General features: G+C 43.0%; 1 protein-coding gene and 2 non-coding genes across 3 annotated transcripts; 2 read left to right on the top strand and 1 right to left on the bottom strand.

The window, feature by feature from the left end:
* The first annotated feature begins 1,841 nt into the window (after positions 1-1,841).
* On the top strand, positions 1,842-1,934 carry TRNAI-UAU (transfer RNA isoleucine (anticodon UAU)). The gene is given in 2 exon segments: positions 1,842-1,879; positions 1,899-1,934. It is a non-coding gene; the product is annotated as a tRNA-Ile (tRNA).
* A 223-nt stretch (positions 1,935-2,157) lies between these two features.
* On the bottom strand, positions 2,158-2,230 carry TRNAV-AAC (transfer RNA valine (anticodon AAC)). Its single transcript has one exon. It is a non-coding gene; the product is annotated as a tRNA-Val (tRNA).
* A 269-nt stretch (positions 2,231-2,499) lies between these two features.
* FBXL12 (F-box and leucine rich repeat protein 12) lies at positions 2,500-13,647 on the top strand. Its single transcript, XM_083185053.1, has 3 exons — positions 2,500-2,898; positions 5,657-5,729; positions 12,081-13,647. Exons 1-3 carry the CDS (start codon positions 2,726-2,728, stop codon positions 12,888-12,890), a joined length of 1,056 nt encoding a protein of 351 aa, XP_083041179.1. The 5' UTR covers positions 2,500-2,725; the 3' UTR covers positions 12,891-13,647.
* Positions 13,648-20,735: the final 7,088 nt, after the last annotated feature.

Below are 20,735 nucleotides of genomic sequence, written 5' to 3'. Positions count from 1 at the left end.
TGATGCCAGTAACCGCCCCTAGCAGGCACAGACACGCCTGCACACCCAGCGTTTCTATGGTTCATGCCCACCCATCAGTGAGAGAATGCCCCGGCGAGTGTGAAACCCGCTGAAGGCGTTCACTCCGCAGGTTTGCACATGTGCATGCACAATGAGTTTACAGAGTCGTTGCGTATGATAAGACTCATTGCTAAATCAGCACCTCAGGCCCCGGAGGAATGTGTACGTCCTTCCAGGTTACATTCAGGGACTAGGAGAACATAAAAAGTTTATGACATCCGGCATTAAGCAGCATTTGCCTAGGGCGCCGGCACCTGGAGGGCGGCGGTTCGCCCCTCACCCCCAGCATGGAGGGTTAGCGAACTGTGTAAAAAACTTGCGGCGCCGGCGTCCCTGCAGTGCTGGAGCGGGCAGGGGTGTCCGTGCCGCGGGGGTACCTGCGGCGCTGTCATTGTGTATAAAGCTGGTTGCGGCCGGCGGGGTCCCTGGAGTGAATAGAAAATAACTAGCGCTATGCGCGCGGCGGCGGCACGGGAAGCTTTAGTTATTTTCTATTCACTGCAGGGACCCCGCCGGCCGCCGCCAGCTTTATACACAATGACAGCACCGCAGGTACCCCCGCGGCACAGACACCCCTGCCCGCTCCAGCACTGCAGGAACGCCGGCGCCGCAAGTTTTTTACACAGTTCGCTAACCCTCCATGCTGGGGGTGAGGGGCGAACCGCCGCCCTCCAGGTGCCGGCGCCCTAGGCAAATGCCTAGAGCTGCCTAGTGGTGGCGCCAGCCCTGACCTGTTGACTGTCAACCTTTTGACCATGTCGACCTTTTGACTGTCGTCTTTAGGGCCCTGACTGTTGACCGTTCGACCCAATAGTGGTCGACCTTTTGACGGTCAACCTAGAGTCAATCTATCATGAGTACAGATACCTTCAGATTGTTGTGTCAATATGTGTTAAGGTGCCCATACACGCACCGATTCCGCCATGCGTTTTGTGCTAAATTAGCATCGCATCGCATCGCATGCATTGTGCATGCGTTTTGCATGAGATGTGATGCAATAAAAAGACAGTACAACAAGTATGTGCAGCATATACTTGTTGTACTGTGCGATGAGACGCCGCAAGAGCGCACATCTCATAGCACACATCGCATCGGCAGAATCGGTACGTGTATGGGCACCGTTACAAAGTAAATATGAAGTAGTTGCATTTCTATCTTCAAATGAAAAAACAAACAATCAAATATATTTATTTATATCAACATATAAGACAGAAAAACAAGTGGTAGAAATCTCACTGAAATTCTGGAGTTTCCCAAGATGTCGAGAGTAGATTAGTATGACCCCCAATGACATCACAATAACATCTCCAGGTATCCATAGCAACATAATACAGAACTAATACAGAAGATAGGAGTGCTAAGCATTTTGTAGGCAAATCTAACTGGGTGGTAGTACACCCCTGCTAACATCTGCACACAACTACAGTACATATACAGGAAGCCTACTTTATCATCCTTATTAATACATTATTATTTATTCCCATATATATTTCCTATGTTTATCTGGACTGTCTCTTTCATCCTCCTTTTATCTGTCTCTTCTTAACTCTATCTTCCCACCCAATTCTTGCTGTCAGTCTTTCTGCCCCTCCCCTTGCCTCCTATGCCCTGTGTTGATGCACTACTAGACCACCCACCACCCACCACCCAATCCACAGAGTCTGACATCCTGCAATGATGCGACAGCACCGAGGTCTCACTGTGACTGTCCCACATCACATAAACACCTCTATCTGTTCCATGTTCCATGTCACTCATCCCAGCAGACTACAGTCTCAGCTGCTCCAGTGGCGCAATCGGTTAGCGCGCGGTACTTATATGACAGTGACCTGTGAGCAATGCCGAGGTTGTGAGTTCGAGCCTCACCTGGAGCACATGTTTTGTTCCCATATATGTTTTTTATTCATCTATCTAGTTATTTAGCACCATGTCATAAGTATTATATAACACTGATATTATTTTAAAAGTTATGAAATATAACTCGTCTGGAATTTCTCTTTATTATGGGCCATGCAAAAAGAATCAAACAGAAAGATAAAAACATCAATTTTCAAAAAAACATTAAAAAATATTAGTTAATTATCTATATATAAAAAATGTTTCTGCCCGGTTTCGAACCGGGGACCTTTCGCGTGTTAGGCGAACGTGATAACCACTACACTACAGAAACTTGCCTTGCGTTAAACTACCATCTAGAGCAGCAATGGATATAGGTTCAGTTGCTATATCCTTGCCACTTGTGATTGCAATATTCCACTGTACATAAATAAGTGAAACTTATTTATATCTTAAGACAAGGAACAATCCTCCATTGTTTTTTATTATTATTTTTGCGATATTTTCTTTTGCATCCGGCGGCGCTGTAACCAATATATAACTATGTGTGGACGCTCTGTTCTCCAGCAGTGTAGTCTCTCTGGCAGCTGTTGCGAATGCTCCGCTGTCCTGTGAGGCTGGCTCTATCTATGATGGTGCTTTGAAGCGCCAGGATAGTAGGATACGACGCTCTGCGGTCAGCGATGGGTTCGTCTCTATGGTGCTGTGTGTAGTGCATGGATACCTGGGCTAAGTGGTGTAGACGCTCTGCTCAGTGGCGGAGCCGCCTCTATGGTGTCGCAGCTGACAGCCGCCCTCAGTGACGCCAAAAATTGCGCCCGCCGTGTCCATGGAAATCATGAAGACGTCGGCTGCGGCGGTGATGTGCGGCGGGGAGAGCTCGGGGATCCCAGGCCTGGGCAGCGTCATCTCTGTGACACCGACCCTGTCGTGGCTGCCGGATAGTGTCCTGCTAGAGGTGCTGAGCTTTCTGTCCGTGCGGGACCTGATCCGGAGCTGCAGGTGAGGGGACATGATGGAGGGACCGTGCTCCCCTGTTTCGGTTTCAATGTTCCTTTGTTCTTCTACCCCTCACTAAGGGGTCTATGCCTAGGAGAGAGATAAAGTACAAGGAAATCCGCTCCTAGCTGTCATGTTACACGAGCTGGTTGGTACTTTATCTCATCTCCTAAGCCTGCTCCCAGTGCTTTTGCCACTACGGCTAGCAACGCTGTGGTACTACAAGTCCCAGCAGGGCATGATCACATATGGTCCACAGGTGGTGCTGATAGCTTCTATAGCCTTTCTGGATACACAAGTACTGCTTTTCTGTATTGCTGTGTCATGGATCTTCACGCTGGTATGATGTGTACAGGCCAGTATGGCAGCTGATGATGGACCGACATATCAATGCCACAGTACACATCAGAAGGCTCTAATGTAGGAATGGAACGATTATTGTTCCAGTTTTCATGTGTCATGTCGCTAGCGTTATTGCCAGGGTGGGCAACCTCGCTATGTCGCTAGCCTTTGTGGGCACCCGCATATCGGCATACACACTGAACAATGTCTAATATGTCATGGAAACGACATATTGGGCTGATATTGTCTCTGTATGTACCCTGATCCAGACGGAGCTTGCAGGGCTATCGCAGTTAAAGAGGGGAATTCATTGCTTATCACCTCCCAGTCTCCAGTCTAAATTGTGGGCTGATAATCAATTGCCGTTTTTTATTCCGATTTTGGTCAGGTTTAGCCATGCAAAAAACTTTTTGCTCACTTTAGCTATCCACCCCCAGGGAGCGGTCAGCCGGTTGTGCTCCAATGGTGCAACAATTAAATAGTCCAATTGAGTACCATTTGCTGGCTTCCAGCATTCTGATAGTTGAACACCCCCCACCCTTTCTCCCTAAAATAAAAAAGATAATGGGACGGGTCACATGAGAGAGCATTTGTGTCACAATAAATAATAGGAGTGATAGCAGAATGCTTTCCTAATGATAAGAAGGTTACTGATGAAAGTTAGAAATGTTAAATATTATATTAGTTTGGTATGAGCATAGGAGATGGTGACTGACTTGTGAACAGACTGGCTGGGAGAAAAACATAAGGCAAGATACTCTATCTTCATTTGTTACCAGATGGTGCAAGAAAGGAATTGAGAAGGTAATTACTCAGGGAAGAGGATACGGTTTCATATCTGACTTTGTCAGACTGGTCTTAAAGTTGGAAACAAAGATCCCTGCTATCGATAGTGGTTGTGGTGATTACTGTGGGAGATTTAAATGTATTAAAGATGTCTTTGCATAGAAGCCAGCACTTTTCAGAGATTTTGTTTTGCTTTCCTGAGGCACACATTAGCTTATCGGGGCTAATTGGATAGGCTGGATCAAAGCATTTACCTACGATTTATGATTGTGCATAATTGGATACCCTTGGCAGCGTTGATCCTAATTAATTGATGTTACTATTATTTTTGTGCTTGGCACGGTCCACAGTTCCTTACAGGATATATAAACTGAATGATGAAAACATTACACATGGCACAGTACATTGCAGAACATGGACAAATGTAGCAGCAGTAGTCATACCACCCAAATAAGCAGCAGGGCGTTCATTCATAAAGGTTTGGAATACCTCTTTTACACCAAAATCCTGTATTCGGAACACGGTTCCAATCGGAGTCGGATCCGGGATTTGCCCTGTTTACACTGCGGTGCTGGGATCGCTGCGCTGGGGGCAAGCTCGGTACCAAGGTAGGCAGCTGTGCTGCCCCCAGCCTTGGTGCACCCCCCTAGCCCCTGTCCACGAGGTGAATGGATGCCACACACAGGCATCCATTCATCTCCTCCCCGGCTCCGCTGCTGTCTGCAGAGTACAGCAGCGGAAGCTGTGTGCGCCCCCTGCCCAACCTCCATACTGACCGCAGGATGCTGCGGTACAGAGGTTGTGCTTCCCCACTGCTGTAAACGGGAGCTGGGTCGGATGACCTGGCATACCCATTTACACTGCCCACCCGGGTCCTCGCCATGTTCCACCCTGGCTTCATGGGGAAATGGACCTGGGGTGTTTTTCAGCTACACCTTTTACACCACCGCTGACCCACTGGTCCACAAGGCAAAAACTCAGGTATTTGCCTCGGTGTAAAAGGGGTATTACTGTTGTTAGGAGTTTGGTGGGGAGGAGATGCAAATCAGGGAAGAGGGCAGTGCATGTGAGGGCTTCAAGTCTAAAGTAATGTCATGTTTCTTCTACTGCCAGAATTCCTGGTAGGGCCTTAACCTGGAAAGTTTATACCGGGCTTAAAAATGCATAATAATGCATTTGTGTTGTTGTTATGCATAAATTAATCATTTTAGATGTATTTAAGTCCGTGAGTTTTTAAAGGGGCCTACACACGGGGCGATGAGAGCTTTGTGCTGAGCAATCGGTCACTGCCCGTGTTCTCAATAGAGAGAACACTGGCCATGACTAGATATTTCAAGCATACTTGCCCAGTGAAAGCGATGGCACGCATCGCTAAGGGGCATTCACACACAGAAGTGATCTACTTAAATCTAGTCCGATCGCTAAGCAAATAGGCGAAAGTTGCTATGTACTTAGGTTCCATAAATTTAAAAACAAATCTTTTCTTGGTTTTCTTTATCCTGTAAAAGCCGCATTGTGCTGGTGCTTCGTTAATCAGATACAACTTAACTCACCTCTTAGTGGTTTTCATTAACAATAGTCTATATGACCAAATCTTGTAACGTGAACTTTTTTTTTTATATATATATTTAAGAGTCTGCAAAAGGTGGAAGCGGCTGGTTCTGGACAAATCTCTGTGGAGATATGTTGATCTCACACCCTATAAGGTCAGTTAATGTTCTTTATTTAATTATGGCTCATGTAAAGTGTGTTATTGCTGTAAACGTTGTTCTTACTGAACTGGAACACAGTGGGAAAATGTTCTAGATTAAACCTGACACCTGTTCATGTTGTGGTTTCCTAACGTGCAGATCATGGAACTGGTGACCACAAACACGGTCTGCACTTGTGTGTGGTGATGATGACAGTTAATTATATGGAACATCTGCTAGTGGAGGTGTTACATTTAAGATCCTAACGGTACCTCCACCTGGATTTGACCGGGAGCTCCACAGGTATCAGTGTAAATGTACTCGCTGACAATATTTTGTCAACTAAAATGAATTACCCAATAACATATATAGAATGATAATAACACGTATAAGATGATAATACAACAATTTGATCAGATTGAATATTAGTTGGATGGAAGATACCAATTACTATAAAGCCCTTTCTTTACATTAAGTGTGCGTTTCTAGAGGTACGCAAAAAAGAACCATATAAATTACTTTCCAAAAAAACATGAAATCTGTTGCTGGATCAGCGCTTGACAAATACTGGTCACCATGGCAACTAAGATTTTAGATGGAGCAACTGGGTTTTAATGTGGTCTGCTCTACACCTTTATCCTGACTGAATGTGTGAGTGAGGAGACGATGATTTCCACACCCTATGACTGTACCATTAAGCAATAGTCCTGCTCTATGAGGACATAACCCCGTTTCAGGGTATAAGTACCAGATTTGAGAGCGCTTTTTCTGTCTTGATCAGCCAATTTTAAATCTCCCGCTGTGGAGATAGGATCAGCCAATCCCGGTCCTGATACCATGGCTGTGTGACCCCAGTTGTTACTGAAGAAGCTGCGAGATTATGAGATCCTGTTGCCTAGTTTCATGATAAGACTACAAGGTTACCAGAGTCTGCAGCTGGAGAACCCCCAGGAGACGGACACTGCACAGAGTACGTGGCCTGGTAAGTTGCCTGTATTGGTTAGCGCAGAGCCATGGTTCCTGGAGAGTTAATGTAGCTTGGTTCTGGTTTCTATCTCCATTGCGGTACTAGTTGGCTATCTACTGGCTCATCAACAGTTAGATGAGCTAACCTCACCCTGTGGATCTCTTGGTATTTGGAAACCATGGGCGGTGGACCAACTGATGTCCTCTCCCAGATGGGGAATGTGGTTCTTAAGCCCAATTGCAAATCCGCTAAGTTAGAAACTGGGTGCACTACTGTGAATTGGAGGTGAGTTCTAAGCAAGTAATCTATAATGCTTTCACACCAAGTTTTTGTCCTGTGTATTGCTGGGCAAACCTGGCGCTTGTCTTGGTATGAAAGGGTAAACCCAGGTTCCGCACCCTGGGTCGTTACAACAGTTATTCTTGGGACTGACATGGATACACTGCGGTGTGAAAGGGGGAGCTCAGGTTATTCTACATGGGTTATGCTGAAAAGCGCTGTGCAATGATGATGTAAAAGCTTTCCACGTTTAAGGACGTCACACATGTTGTGCAGAGGACACGTGTGCAATTTTAAAGAGGATGACTCGGGAATAACGGATCAAATGTATGCAAAAAAATGGCTGAGTAGGTGAGCCGAGGCTAGAACCCATGTTAACCCGGTTCAGACCTGGGATTTATGTGTGGAAGGGGTATTGCAACAGTAGAAATAACGCTTCTGAGTGCTCTGACATGTTACCACATCTACAAATCTAGATATAAAACCTCTAGTTAATGATGGCAATAGGGTTGGTGCAGTTAACTTCTGAACATTTTCAGAAATTGATAAACTCCATTGTCTGTGAAGAATGCTTGCTTTGGTGTTCCAATTCACTCCTACACCTGTCCTTATTCCTATTTATTTGGCACCATATGGCGCAAGATTACTTGAATTAGACAATCCATTTTTACATAATCTGCTGTCTTTTAAGAGTATCCTTCATTTTCTCAACTAACCTGCAGTCCCGAGAGATCTTAGTGGTTTTTTTTTTGCCTTGTTCATCCCCCACAGACCAATTACACGCTGCACACTTGTCTCGCTGGAGTCTCTTTTCTGAGGTATTCGGCCTGTTCTACTAGTCTCAGCTGCTGACCTTTTCTTTTTCTTCCAGTTGATTTTCTCGGTAATCTTATGCCACCCCTACTATATTTTGTTAGTAACATATCGTTATCATATCACTGTACTTACCCCCATTGGCAATGCAAATATCTTCCTCTCCTTGGGATTTGTCCCGTCTCCATCGCTGCAGGGAAAGGAGGTGTGCACCTCCCACTCAGCATAATGGATATATGGGTCATGTGTCTTCAAACACCTAACCTCGATAACGTCATTCTACGCAGGGAGCCTAATGCGAACGAGTTATGCAGAGTAAAGAAGCTGCTTCTTTGCGTCTTCTATGTGAAAATATGCATCTTAGTCACTATACAATATGACTAAACCGCTTCATGACTGCACTCGTTTAATTTGTTATACAACTCTTCTGAATCTTGCTGCAGTGGTGAATGCACATTCAGTGCATGAGGACTTGTCTATAGATGGTTCTCTGTTTCCGTTTTATGGGCCACAAAGGATGGACAGTGTTTGGGCACATTTCTTCCAAATCTCTACACGTTTTATCTCCCCACCATCCAGTCGCATGTGATATTATCACAGTTACTTCTGTTTATTCTTTTGCTTTTCTTCCAATTCTGAATCAGCCCTCAGGGTGCTAGATGGGTGCAGGGGTTACATTAACATTAAAGCAAAAATGACATTGCTTACAATACATTTGCCCCATTACAAAAGAGGAGTAAGATAATTACTTCATTTCATATTTTAAGAAAAATTGGAAAAATTAATCTGGTATTTCCATTCTTCTATTGTCTCGCAACCCACTAGATGAGAAATAAAAAATGGGCCCTTTCATGTATATGAGAAAAGATCTGCCAGATTTTTATTCCACCAGATAACCTCCTGCATCTGAAAATGGAAGTTAGCCTCAAGTGTCAACGCTCAGAGTTTTTCAATTTTGACTCGTGGCACACACTTATTCATACGTAATCTGAGAGGGTTTTTTTTTTTTTTTTTTGGACCCGCTGAACTATCCCAATAATAGTCCTGGCTTGGGGGTAATTGTATAGCCCCATGATATCAATTCGCCTGGGCAGCCTGTGTTTCTCCAGCTGTTGTGAAACTACACATCCCAGCATGCCATGCCACAGTTTTGCTATTAAGAAATACTAAAACTGTGGCAAGACCTGCTGCTATGTGTAGTATCACAACAACGGGAGAGCCAGAGGTTGGCCAGGCCTAAATTAGCCCAAGGTAATCTATTGTGGCTAAGTGCATTCCACCCATAGTCTTACAGATAAACACGTTTGGTCAGTGTGTTCCTTCTTGTGCTTCATTCAATTCAGAACATGGCTTGTAATGGTTTTAGCATCACAGCTATAGGCCGGTCACATGAGACACTGGTTAGCCTCCTGTCAGATTTCTGCCTCTAAGCACAACTGTAGGCATGTCTGTCCTGCACATAATGCAGGGCTTGTATGAGTGGAAGCAAACCAATACATCATACTGTAATACACAACTTTCTATTCATCTGCTTCCTCCTAGGCAGTTCGTGCAGCTGTTTCGATAAGATCTTCGTGATAATGTTGGCATTTCCTGCCATCTATGTGCTGCAGTTAGTTAGCCATAAGCATGACATTAACCGCTTCTGGCAGGTTCATGAGATAGTTTCAGGCTGGTTTTATTGCAGCTGGTTTTATTGCAGACTATAGAGGTGAAGCAGAGATAAACCTACCCAAAGTGGCATTTATAATCTGGTCCCAGCTATCCTCACCCGATTCAATCCCGGCCCCTATTTGCGACGGGGGAAATAGCGGCGACCGCCTATTCAGTGCTGTCTTTCCCGACAGCATTGAAGAGGCAGATTGACAGAATGGGCATGACTGCTTTTAAAAGCAGTCGGGCCCGTTTTGTCGATTTTGGCCGTGAACTGTCGCGATTGCGCCCGAATATCGACAATCCACGGGCGTTTGCGCAGACATGCCCCCCTTTCACCGATCGTGAAGCGGGACATTGAATGGCGATCTGCGGTCGCACAAAACTAAAACGGGCCTGATCGACCGTCGTGACTCGGGATTCAATAGTTCCCTATATGTATGACCTAATGATGGACACAGTGATACAGGTGTGATATGTCGCCTAAATAGCTCCAGCCTGTTTCTCTGAAATTCTGGTTCACCAATATCGAAGAAATATACACTGTTGCTAGAGGAAATGTGTGTAGGTGGCAAATATTTATTGAATTCAGTACAAGTTCTCAGTGTTCTGTCATCTTCAATATTGATATGCAAGTTCTACTTCTCCAGAAGGCCTTTATAGTACGGCATGTTGTTAAAAGGTCTGCAGTGGTCGACGCCACAAGGTAAACATTAATTTCTCACAATTATTTTGGACTTTTCATACTTTGCGCCCCACGTGAACTGGGAATGCCGCATCACCGTGAGCCATGCAAGGGTGTGCATTACGCTAATTGGGGGTCCATGTCGACTTGACACCCCCAAAAAAAGTGAAAATGTCAACCTTTTTACTCTGTCAATTTATTGAATGGCTACCTTTTCTGTCAACCTTTTGTTGTCGACTCTATTGACTGTCTGCCTAGACACGGTAGACTTTTCAATCCACACCCTATTACGTTATTATATACTAAATATATTTTTTGTTTAACATTGTGTATTTAAAACTGTGTTTTTGGGGTTTTGCTTTGCATTTTAAGTAGACGGAGCTACAACCAGTTACCAGCCACATGTTAGGTGTTGTGAAGCAGAAAACAGATGTGTGGTGTTATTGCAAAGTTTACATCATTTTTTAGTTTGTTGAATGTACAGGACATCTATATAATCCATTACCGCCAGGTTCCCCCTGTAGCGAGTTGCCAGACAGACCTTAATCGGAGAGGCTCGGAGGCTCACTGAAAACAGGCTAAGTATACGATCGCATGCAGGAGCTGGAGTGAACTGAAGTGGCTGCATATGCCAGGTCCTATAAAGTAGCCTTTTATGTGTTTGCAAATGTTATACCATCCGTGATGTAATCGTTAGCTGTCAGGACTCTCAGGAGTGACATCACTGACATTAGTGGGAGGGGCCAGAGTTCAGACCAACTCTCACTAACCGTAATGTGGCTGCAAAAACTGTAAATATTACATATGAAACTGGCCTGAGCTAAAATTTTAATTCCAAAATGAAACTGCACATAATGCATTCAGCAGACCAGACCATTTGCATAGCTCTAAAGTTTCACATTTTCTCCCATCAGTAGAGTCCTGAAGGTACAATGCAAATTCCTCTGGCATGTTAGTCCAATTTTTTTTTTTCAGTTTTTACAGAGAGAAAAAATTAAAAGTTTTTTTTTTTCTTTTTGTTGTTTTTTTTTTTTTTTTTTTATTTCAGGTTTTTGTCATTCATTTATGCGTACATTTTTTTTCATGCATTTTACCGCCATATTTTCTGTCATAAATTCTTGACACTAATTTTGTTTTATGTTTAATCAGATATTTACAAAAGTTTGTGGAACTCTGCTTATTTGCTAGAGCTGCAGTAAACTGTAAATAGGGAAAATGTAATTATGGCAACACCGATGTGTACTATAATGAGATCGATTTTAAATATGTTTTTATTTACCATTTTCAGGGAACAATTGTACAATAAGAGATGTTAACCTTCTCTCCTGGGGGTTCTAATTTAGATGGAATGTTGCTAAGGGCCAACAATCAGAATCTACTTCTTTTATATGGCACCTTCTAGAAGAGAATAAATAGAATCTTGTTGCCCATAGCAACTTCCCATCTGAAACAGAACTCCCATCTTGGTAAATTTCCCAGGATGGCTTCTGTTGTCCAAATGTGCCTACAGGTTTTTTTTTTTTTAGGTTTTATTGTCTGACTTCCTCTCTTCCCCTTTTTATCCATCTTTGTCTCTTATGCCCATCTTTCTTCTTTTCTCTACTTCTTTCTCTTCCTGACAATTTTGATCCCCTTTTTATTTTTTCTTTCCCATTATACTGTGTTCTAGAAATAAAACTCTCCACGTCCCCGTCCCCCCCCACCCCCCAGTTTTTTTTTTTTTAATCACACCAACAATGTAATGTAAAGTATTGGTTGGAGCCTGAGCTAGCTATTGACATATGAGATCTTGACTTTAATATCCAACACACATATGAGTCCTTACAGCAGCATTACATTATATAATGTTTACGTTCTAAAGATCAGGGCTGGTCAAAAACAGAATTATCAATAGACTCCGTTGCTCTTTCTGTGACCGTAAATAGTCTGTCCTGTGTAAGATTGATGATATTGTATTTGTATTTAACAGCTTAATTCAAAGATCCTGTGGCACCTAGTGAGACACTGGCTTGGAACCAGCCTACAGACACTGAAGCTCAAGGGTCTCTTACATTCAGTGAAGAAGCAGGAGTTCCTAACTCCAGCTGTTCTCCAAGTTCTCGAGAAGCGTTATCCCACCCTTGAGAACCTCCACCTGGAGGAAATGAGCCTCCGCTCTCTCAGCTACGACTGTTTACCATCCACATTAAAGACGCTGGAGCTGTCGCAATGTGAGATCCCACTGACCTGGTTCAAAGCATCTCCGACCAAGAACAGAACTATCCCAAAATTAGAGAATCTTATTGTGAACAATGTGTCGTCCTTCTCCAGCCACCATTTGGAGACCATCTGCAGTCAGTCGGCACTTAAGACCCTCTACCTTTCAGGAACCTACCGAGTAAATGACGTTGGTATACAGAAAGCAATTCCTTACCTTAAAGGATTAGAGCACTTAAAACTGCACGACTGCAACATAACAGACATCACTCTGCACTTGATAGGCTGCCACTTGAAGCACTTACGGGCCTTGGCGCTGACTGATTTCCGCTCTCTCACGGATGCTGGGCTGGCGTGCCTGGCCGGTGTTAAGACACTGGAGAAGTTGTGGCTGGAGTACTGCTTCTGTTTTTCCTCAAACTCTGTTATAGCTGTGTGTGTTAGCTTGCCCGCCCTAAACTATCTTAATCTCAATGGAATCTTTTTCGAGACCAAAGGCATAGATGAGATCCGGAAAAGTCTCCCCCATTGTGTGGTCACTAACTCCTTCCCTGAAATGGATGCCATGCTCAAGCGTAAATAAAAGCAATGGCAAGCTTATCTAGTGAGAAGATCTGCAAGTTTTACTCAATCTATATCCTTTTGTCTGGCTTCCTTCTGTTATTTATACTGCTTATGTATTTCACAGATATATTTATGTGACTGTTTCTGGTGCTTATCAGGACGAACGGTGTGTGTTTCCACTGTGACGGTGGTTGGCATGATTTCCACTATGCACTACAGACCTGTCAATGTAAAGCAGAACCTTGGCCTGTCACTAGTTCCTAGTGAATTCACCAGTTGCATTGTCCTGAATATTGGCTTGGCCCAAGCACTTTGTGCGGGTGATGGGTATACTACAATGGGGTTACCCACTATAGCATGCATCTTAATCCGCTTTTCCCTTTATAGGGAAAGTGGCTGAGTCTTAATAAAGGGACCCCGCTGCCGGTCCCTTTATTAAGAGCTGTCTGGGTTTCTAGAGCAGGAGAAATCCAAACCTAGTGATTGAAAACTCTCTGCTGATTGCAGGATTGGCGCAACTGTGCCAAACTCCTGTTATTGGGAACAAGGGTGATATGGGTGCAATACAATTGCAGAAAACCCCTTTAGGAAGACATTGGGAGCATTGTTCTGAGACTAGGATAATAGACATAGGAATAGTAATGGTGTACAAAATCTTGTCCTGATATCGTATGGTTAGTCTGAAATGTAAATATGTTTGTGAATGTGACAACTGCCAACTGTTCTCCAATAAACAGGACCTTCTGCCTCGGCATGGCATAGGAGTATTTAAAACTGTTTGATGTTCATCTCTTTTTGATGCTTGGCATTTCTAGTGGGATTGTTATTATAACTTCTGTAGTGTTGACCAGCTATTACTGTAGGTCATTATGGCGGTTATTCTAGTTCACTCCTTGTGGCAAATTCCTACTTGGATGGACAAAACCATGTGCACTGCAGGGGGTAGATGCAACATGTGCATAGATAATTAGATTTGGGGGAGTTATTTTGTTTCTGTGCAGGGTAAATACTGACTGCTTTATTTTTACACTGCAATTTAGATCTCACCTTGATGTAAAACCCCACCCAAATCTAACTCTCTCTGCACAAGTTACATCTACCCCACCTGCAGTGCACATGGTTTTGTCCATCTAAGAAGGAATTTACCTCTGAGAGTGAACCAGAATAAGGCCCTATGTCAGATTACACATACACAACATGGCCAACTGTATGTGGACACACTTTCTAACTGGTGTGTTGGGCCTTGTCACTTACACCCATTGCTAACTGGTCTTCTCTCAGCAGGAAAATGTCCCATGCAAACAAAGCTGGGGGGAGGAGAGGGTCAACTCCATATTATTGCCCATGGCTTTTAAATGCAGTTCAGCAAGCACATATGGGTGTTTATTTGACTAAATCATTTGTTTGGCAGTGCAATGTATGCAAAGCTGGGATCTGGTCAAGTTCAAATTTAAAGGAGCAATCCTACACAGCTGCGTTATCTTTATTTTCTTTTATTCGCAAGTTAGGTTAGGTTAGGCTACGCTTGCAACTGATCTAGATAGATAACTAAGAAAAACAAATGTGGCTGCCAGTCAGTCATACTGCTACACATACACAGGCTCTTTCCACGCCATGTGATGGCAGAGGAGGGGGAGATTCAATTTGACAATGAAAACAGAGCTCAAATTGATGTTCCAGAGCCCCTCTGCCAAGTGACTGGTACTTACATGATACGGTGTAAAGAGAATTATCAATAATTAATAGTAGTCTCAAGAAACAAGACCAAAGTTAAATAGCATCCTGCTTCTTATAGTCTGCAACAATTAAATCTACATTATTTTATCTGAGGAAGAAGTAGAATGGCATGCACTGAAACTGGAGGGAAGCAGGTTCAAAGGAAATTAAAGGAAAAATAACTTCATAGGAAGGGTAGTGGGTAAGTTGAATAGTCTCCTATCAGAGGTGGTAGAGGCTAACACAGTGGAGTAATTTTAGGATGTTTTTACAATCAAATAATTCTGCGGTAACCTTAAGGCTATAAAAGAGGCAGACTAGATGGGTCAAGCTGTCAAATTATATGAGAGGCATCAGAGTGAAAAATAAATGTTTTTTGCTTTCTTTCCAGATTTTTCTCTTTAGGGTTTTTTTTTCCCAGGCTATTCAATTAGATTGCCGGTGGTAGGTTATGCAGGTTAAGCAAAATAATCACATTGCTTGCGTCTGGTACAGAATAACAGCCCTGTTCCAGTCATATAACATCCATCCTCTGCTCCATTCACTGGCTGGCTGTAACATTGGCTTACTGACTTTAAAGCCCTACACGACCAGGGCTAATGGTACCTCCAGCAGCTTCTGATTCCATACTGCCCCTTCTCGATTCTGTTGATGAAGGACTTCTAGCTGTATCTAAAATCTGGGTTCTAGAGACCCCCACTCTAGAATCCATTAAAATCCGACTTGTGTTTATTCAATAGTTTTTTTTTTTCTTTTTCTTTTTTTCTTTTTTTTCTTTCTTTCTTAAATGTAAATCTGTTTGGGATGAAAGTGATAAGGCATATTTGTATTTTAAACAAAAATCCTATTAATTTATTTTTCATGGGATTTCTCCATTAATGTCAGCAAACTTAATTAATAATTGTAGCTGAGGATAATCTACCCACTTGGGCATCCAACAGTAATCCCATGTTATCCCAAGTAAAGAATATTGATCCTAGCCCCTCCCCCTTCAGTTTATAGTTTGGTGCTGGTCTACAGAAGATAGGCCATATTATGTACCACAAGCTTGTGTGTCTGTAGGTTACATACCGTACATCCCTGCAATTGTTGTTCCGTTGACAAGCACAGAGTCACTGGGCCAGTAAATAAGAGTTGCTTAGGCGTTTCTATATTTGCTGTCCTGCTAAGCTGTTCATGTGATGTTTACAGATTAGTGTTCCCTTCCCTATTGTTTACTGGGGTATGGATCATTGGGTCACCAGCAAGTTAGGTTGACATACAAAAAGGTTGACGTGACTTAAGATCGACAGGGTCATTAGGTTTTTACCCAAATATCAACACACTCAACAAACAGTAAAACTTTTTTGTTTTTTTTTCTCCCACCACGCCCTAGTGGATGGTAGGGCATGAAATATCGCCTGTCGGTACATGTTGTATCGTCATGGACACCAAAATGTACCACCGCGTCCACTCACATCTTGCTTCGGACAGGATATTTTATTCTCTCACCAAGCCCTAGTGGATAATAGGGCATTAAATACTGCCTGTCGGCACATGTCGGCTCAATAAACAGTAAAAAAAAAAAGTTGACATTTTCACTGTTGACCTTCCCCATGTCAACCTAGTTGATGGTGACCCAATGACCTTATCCCGTTTACTGCACTTTATTTGTTAAAATAACCCCAGCCTTTATTTAGCTCATGAAAGGCACATTTCCAAAAACCAGGTTACTGCAAACTATGTAATACATTTTTCCACTGTTTTTGCTTTCTTTCTTTTCCCTACATTGTTACTCTACTTTGCGCTTTAGAATAAGATATTATTTTTAAATGCTTCTATTAAACTTTAACATAATGAACTCATTAATGTCCTATAATAAAGACAGCCTCATATTTAACTTAATATATATTTTTTTGCTACTTTAACCATGATATTGTTTTTTAATGCTTTAGGAAGAGTAGCTTTTGTTCCTTTTTGCACTTTCTGTGATGTGATAGAAGGTACCTGCACTCTGTGTTGGCAGCCATTTTGTACCTCATGATTCAGCAATGTCCCAGATTCCTGGTGAATAGGAACTATTCAAGATGGCTGCCTATTTGGTGTGCAGGCGATAAGTACACTTGAAGGAGTATGACCATGTAGGTTTTAGGTTAATTTGTGGGTTTCGAGTTAAGTGTCTGCACCTTGTATTATTTAAAAAATAATAATAAAAAATATGTATAGAAATTAAAAAAAAATGCTAGAAAATGTTTGCTTTAATAAATGTTTGTTTTGTAATAATGGGTATTTGACTTAGTATTTCTTTATGCTCCTGACTGTGTGACCTTGTGAATAAATATGTGACAAAATATTCCCTTTTACATGTTAATAGTTTTAATGAAGTGTAAAATAATTCAGATTCCCCTAAGTTTATGGTGAGTTATTGCGGTCTTCCTACCAATCTACATAGAAACCTTATAGAAAGGGCTGTAAAGGGGTGAGTCAGGTTGGTTTGCAGAAGTTTGTTTGCTTTAATGGACAAAAGCATATGCACTGCAGGTGGTGCTGATGTAACATGTGCAGAGAGCCTTACATTTGGGCGAGTTAATTTGTTTCTGTGCAGAGTAAATACTGGCTGCTTAATTTTTACTCTGAAATATAGATTTCAGTTTGAGCAGACCCCACCCAAATGTAACTCTCTGCACATGTTACATCTGCCCCACCTGCAATGCACATGGTTTTGCCCATTAGAGACCGATTTTGCTTTTGCGAGCCAACCTAAAATCAGAATCCGCTTCATAGGCCAGGTATACTTGCGTATACTAGGAATTAGATTTGGATTGCTGTGCAACAGCCAGGGTAGGAACAAGTGACAGTACAGATATGTGCCTATATATTTGCTGAACTGTGCAGCACCTAGGCAGCCATCTACGGTGCCACTCGGTCACTGCAACAGCCAGATAGGAGGGGAAAAAAAACAAGTGGACAGGTAAGGACACGACAGGGTTACGGGGTACATAAAAATGTTGGCTGAGCGACACAGATCCTAGGCAGCCATCCGCGGCGCCATCTTGAACATTGCCTCTCACTGGGCAGCAGTCAGTGTGCATGTGTTTTGGGGGGCGTCAGTGAGGCCATGGAGGGGGGGTTGATAACTGACGCTGCCTCCTAATACTGGCACCATACCCCCTTCTTAGGGGCTCCCCCGGGGGGTGCTGCAGGGTTCACCTGGAGCTAGGACATCAGGTGGGGGCTAACGGGTCCTCACAGCCCACCAGAGGTCTTCAACCGGGGCCTGCAGGTCGGGAGTCTCCTCTGCTGTGCAGGCCGTGAGTTCCTCCTCTGATCCCAGCGTCTGCCAGGGGGTGTAGTGGCCGGGGAATGTCCCCTGTATCCTCAGGCCACTGGTGTCGCCACCGCTGGGTGGTCGTGCTGGGGACCGCAGCTGTTACCAGCCACACTTAGGATATAGCTTCTCCCCTTTTATCCAGTTGTGCCAGTAATGTTGCTTACATATAATATTCATTCAAGATCTGATGCACTCACGAAGCATCTGCTGGTATGTTTCTCCAAATAGTTCTCAGGCTGTTAAACAGCAGGATGCACAGTGTGGCATAAAATGGGAGTTGGCGGCATTTAGGTGGCCTAAAATTTCAATCAACTGGGGTGAGGAGTTCTAAAAAGACATCTATCATTTATTTACGACTTATCATGTTTATGATTCCAATTCAATTAGCTGTGAGTTGGATTAAAACTGCTGAACACTGTTAATTAACCTACGGTCGCAACTTTTTGCTATCCAATTAGAGTAGTGCTGACCCAACCTCTCCTCAAGATCAACTAACGGTTCACAATTTGCAGACTACCTATCTGGTGCACAGGTTTAGTCATTCCTAACAGATACATTCTACAGATGAACAGGTGATGGGAAAACATGGACTGTTGGTAGATCTCCAGATTAGTCCACCCCTGAATTAGCACATCTGTGTTGACAAGCATCTGCAATGAAGTTCATGTGGATTTAATTTTCAGCCCCTAAATATATGAATAATAAAAGGTTAAAATATCAGGTCTCAGGGCAGAACCTAGGGCTCTCCCCTCACAGTAAATTTCAGAAATCTTGGGGGAATTCAATTGTATTTCCTGCCCGCAGCTACTAGATGGTACCCAAACGAGTAATTCAATTGTTGCTCTGTTCAGGCTGGAATAGCCATTGGCAATAGCATTTAGTCTCCCAGCCCCAGTGGTGGCAAGCTGGAATGAGGTAAGTGACCAGTTTGGACTCCCATTTACCACTGTCCACATCCCTCCCAACTCTTTGGATGGTTTTAGCTGTGTTACACCGCTACACCTGGACTGTTTGGGCGCAACAAGCACGACTAAAGATAAAAAACTGTTGAATTGTGCTCTGTGATCTCCCATCACTTTATATATGATAAACAATTTAATCAGTATATTTTTATTTCTGAATGTTAGAGGAAATAAGAGAACCTACGTCAGCACGGGGAGATATACAATGCCACATAATCATGCACTTGGAGGTATTTAATTAGCATAACTTGCAGAGGGATGTGCTTTTATATTTCTATTAAAACTTTATTAAAAATCACATTAGACATTTTTCTGTACCCCACAATAATTTACATGCTTTCACATTTTGAAAAACACTTGCTTAGTCATTCACTTTGGCAGTAGCGCAGACTTGTCACTAGAAACTATCACCAAAAAAAAAAACTGTTTGGAGTGAATCAGGAGAGGCAGCTGCCCCCACCATTTCCAATACAGAAGTCCTGCAGTGGTTCCCAAGTGAGGCCACTAGGTGTCACTGTAGCAGCATTAAACATTGGTAGCTGCATACAATGCTTTAAATGGCTGTCTTTAAGAAATTCCTCTTAAGCATACAGTAATTACTTTTCATTCTAAATAATGGTTTTCTATTATTGCAGTAACTTGTAGAATAATTTAATAGCGCTACTATTTATTGTTGGTATAGTCTGTGGTAATGGACATGGCTAGGGCAATGCTATAATGAGGCAACAAACTACACCCACCTCCGTGAAACTTAATTTAAAGCCAAGTGATTTATCATGCACGTTGTGCCTGATTCTGGTTCACATGCAAAAAGCTAATTCTCTAATGGACAAAACCATGTGCACTGCAGGTGGGGCAGATGTAACCAGTGCAGACAGAGATAGATTTGAATGGGATTTGTACATCAAACTGATATCTATATTGCAGTGTAAAAATAAAGCAACCAGTATTTACCCTGCACAGAAACAAAATAACTTACCCAAATCTAAATCTCTGCACATGTTACATCTGCCTCACCTGCAGTGCACATGGCCCATTAGAGAGTGAATTTGCTTTTGCGAGTGAACCAGATGTAGGCCAATTGTGTCATCTATTTGATGATGAAAATAATGCACACTTGTCTGCTTTTGAACAGTAATTTCTGGGAGAGAACCGAGTCATCAAGGGCATGTGTCCTACTTCATCCCATGATAGAACCTTGCTCCATTCATGGTGCATATCTAGGAGGACCCGCAGGGCTGACTCTAACATAGGCTCTAAGGGCTCCAGCAGTGTTGAATATCTAAGGTGCCACCTCCACACTGTCACCTGAGGTCTTGCATAGGGTGACGAAAAACCCTGCATCGGCCCTGCCAAGTACTCTGCACAGCACGTGACCATAGAGTATTTGTGTATATTAATATTAGTTATGTCTGCTATCTGCCAGCTATGATTTAAATCATATTATAGTCCTTATAGCAGTGCTCGAAGTAGGGCGGTATACAATGGTATGGCATACTGCCACTTTGAGCACCGAGAAACCAGAAAGGGGGACCTGGAGCAAGGATTGCAAGACGGTGCCAGGCTGGTAACGCGCCGTCTCTGCTGCTACAAGTTAGAGCAGCAACGCAGCCAGGACAGCAGTCTAAGTAATCTATGCCCTCCTCCCTGGCATCGAGGGTACCTCTGACCTCCTCCCATCAGATGCATCCATGTTTGTGTCACCAGCCACTGTTCCCCAGCCAGCAGCTACTTGGCACTTTGAGTGCCAAGTGAATTTGTCAAAATAGGTGTGAAAATGGCCAAATAAACCTTTTTATTCATCATAAGGACCTGTAATGCTTACCTTATATAGGAAATATCTTTTTAAAAAAAAAAAAATATATTTGAATTTATA

This window comes from Crinia signifera, chromosome 4, assembly GCF_055691185.1.
Source record: "Crinia signifera chromosome 4, ASM5569118v1, whole genome shotgun sequence".
NCBI classification, from domain to species: Eukaryota; Metazoa; Chordata; class Amphibia; order Anura; family Myobatrachidae; genus Crinia; species Crinia signifera.
Note: the sequence above shows the minus strand (reverse complement) of the source record. Positions and strands in the feature narration are given on the sequence as shown.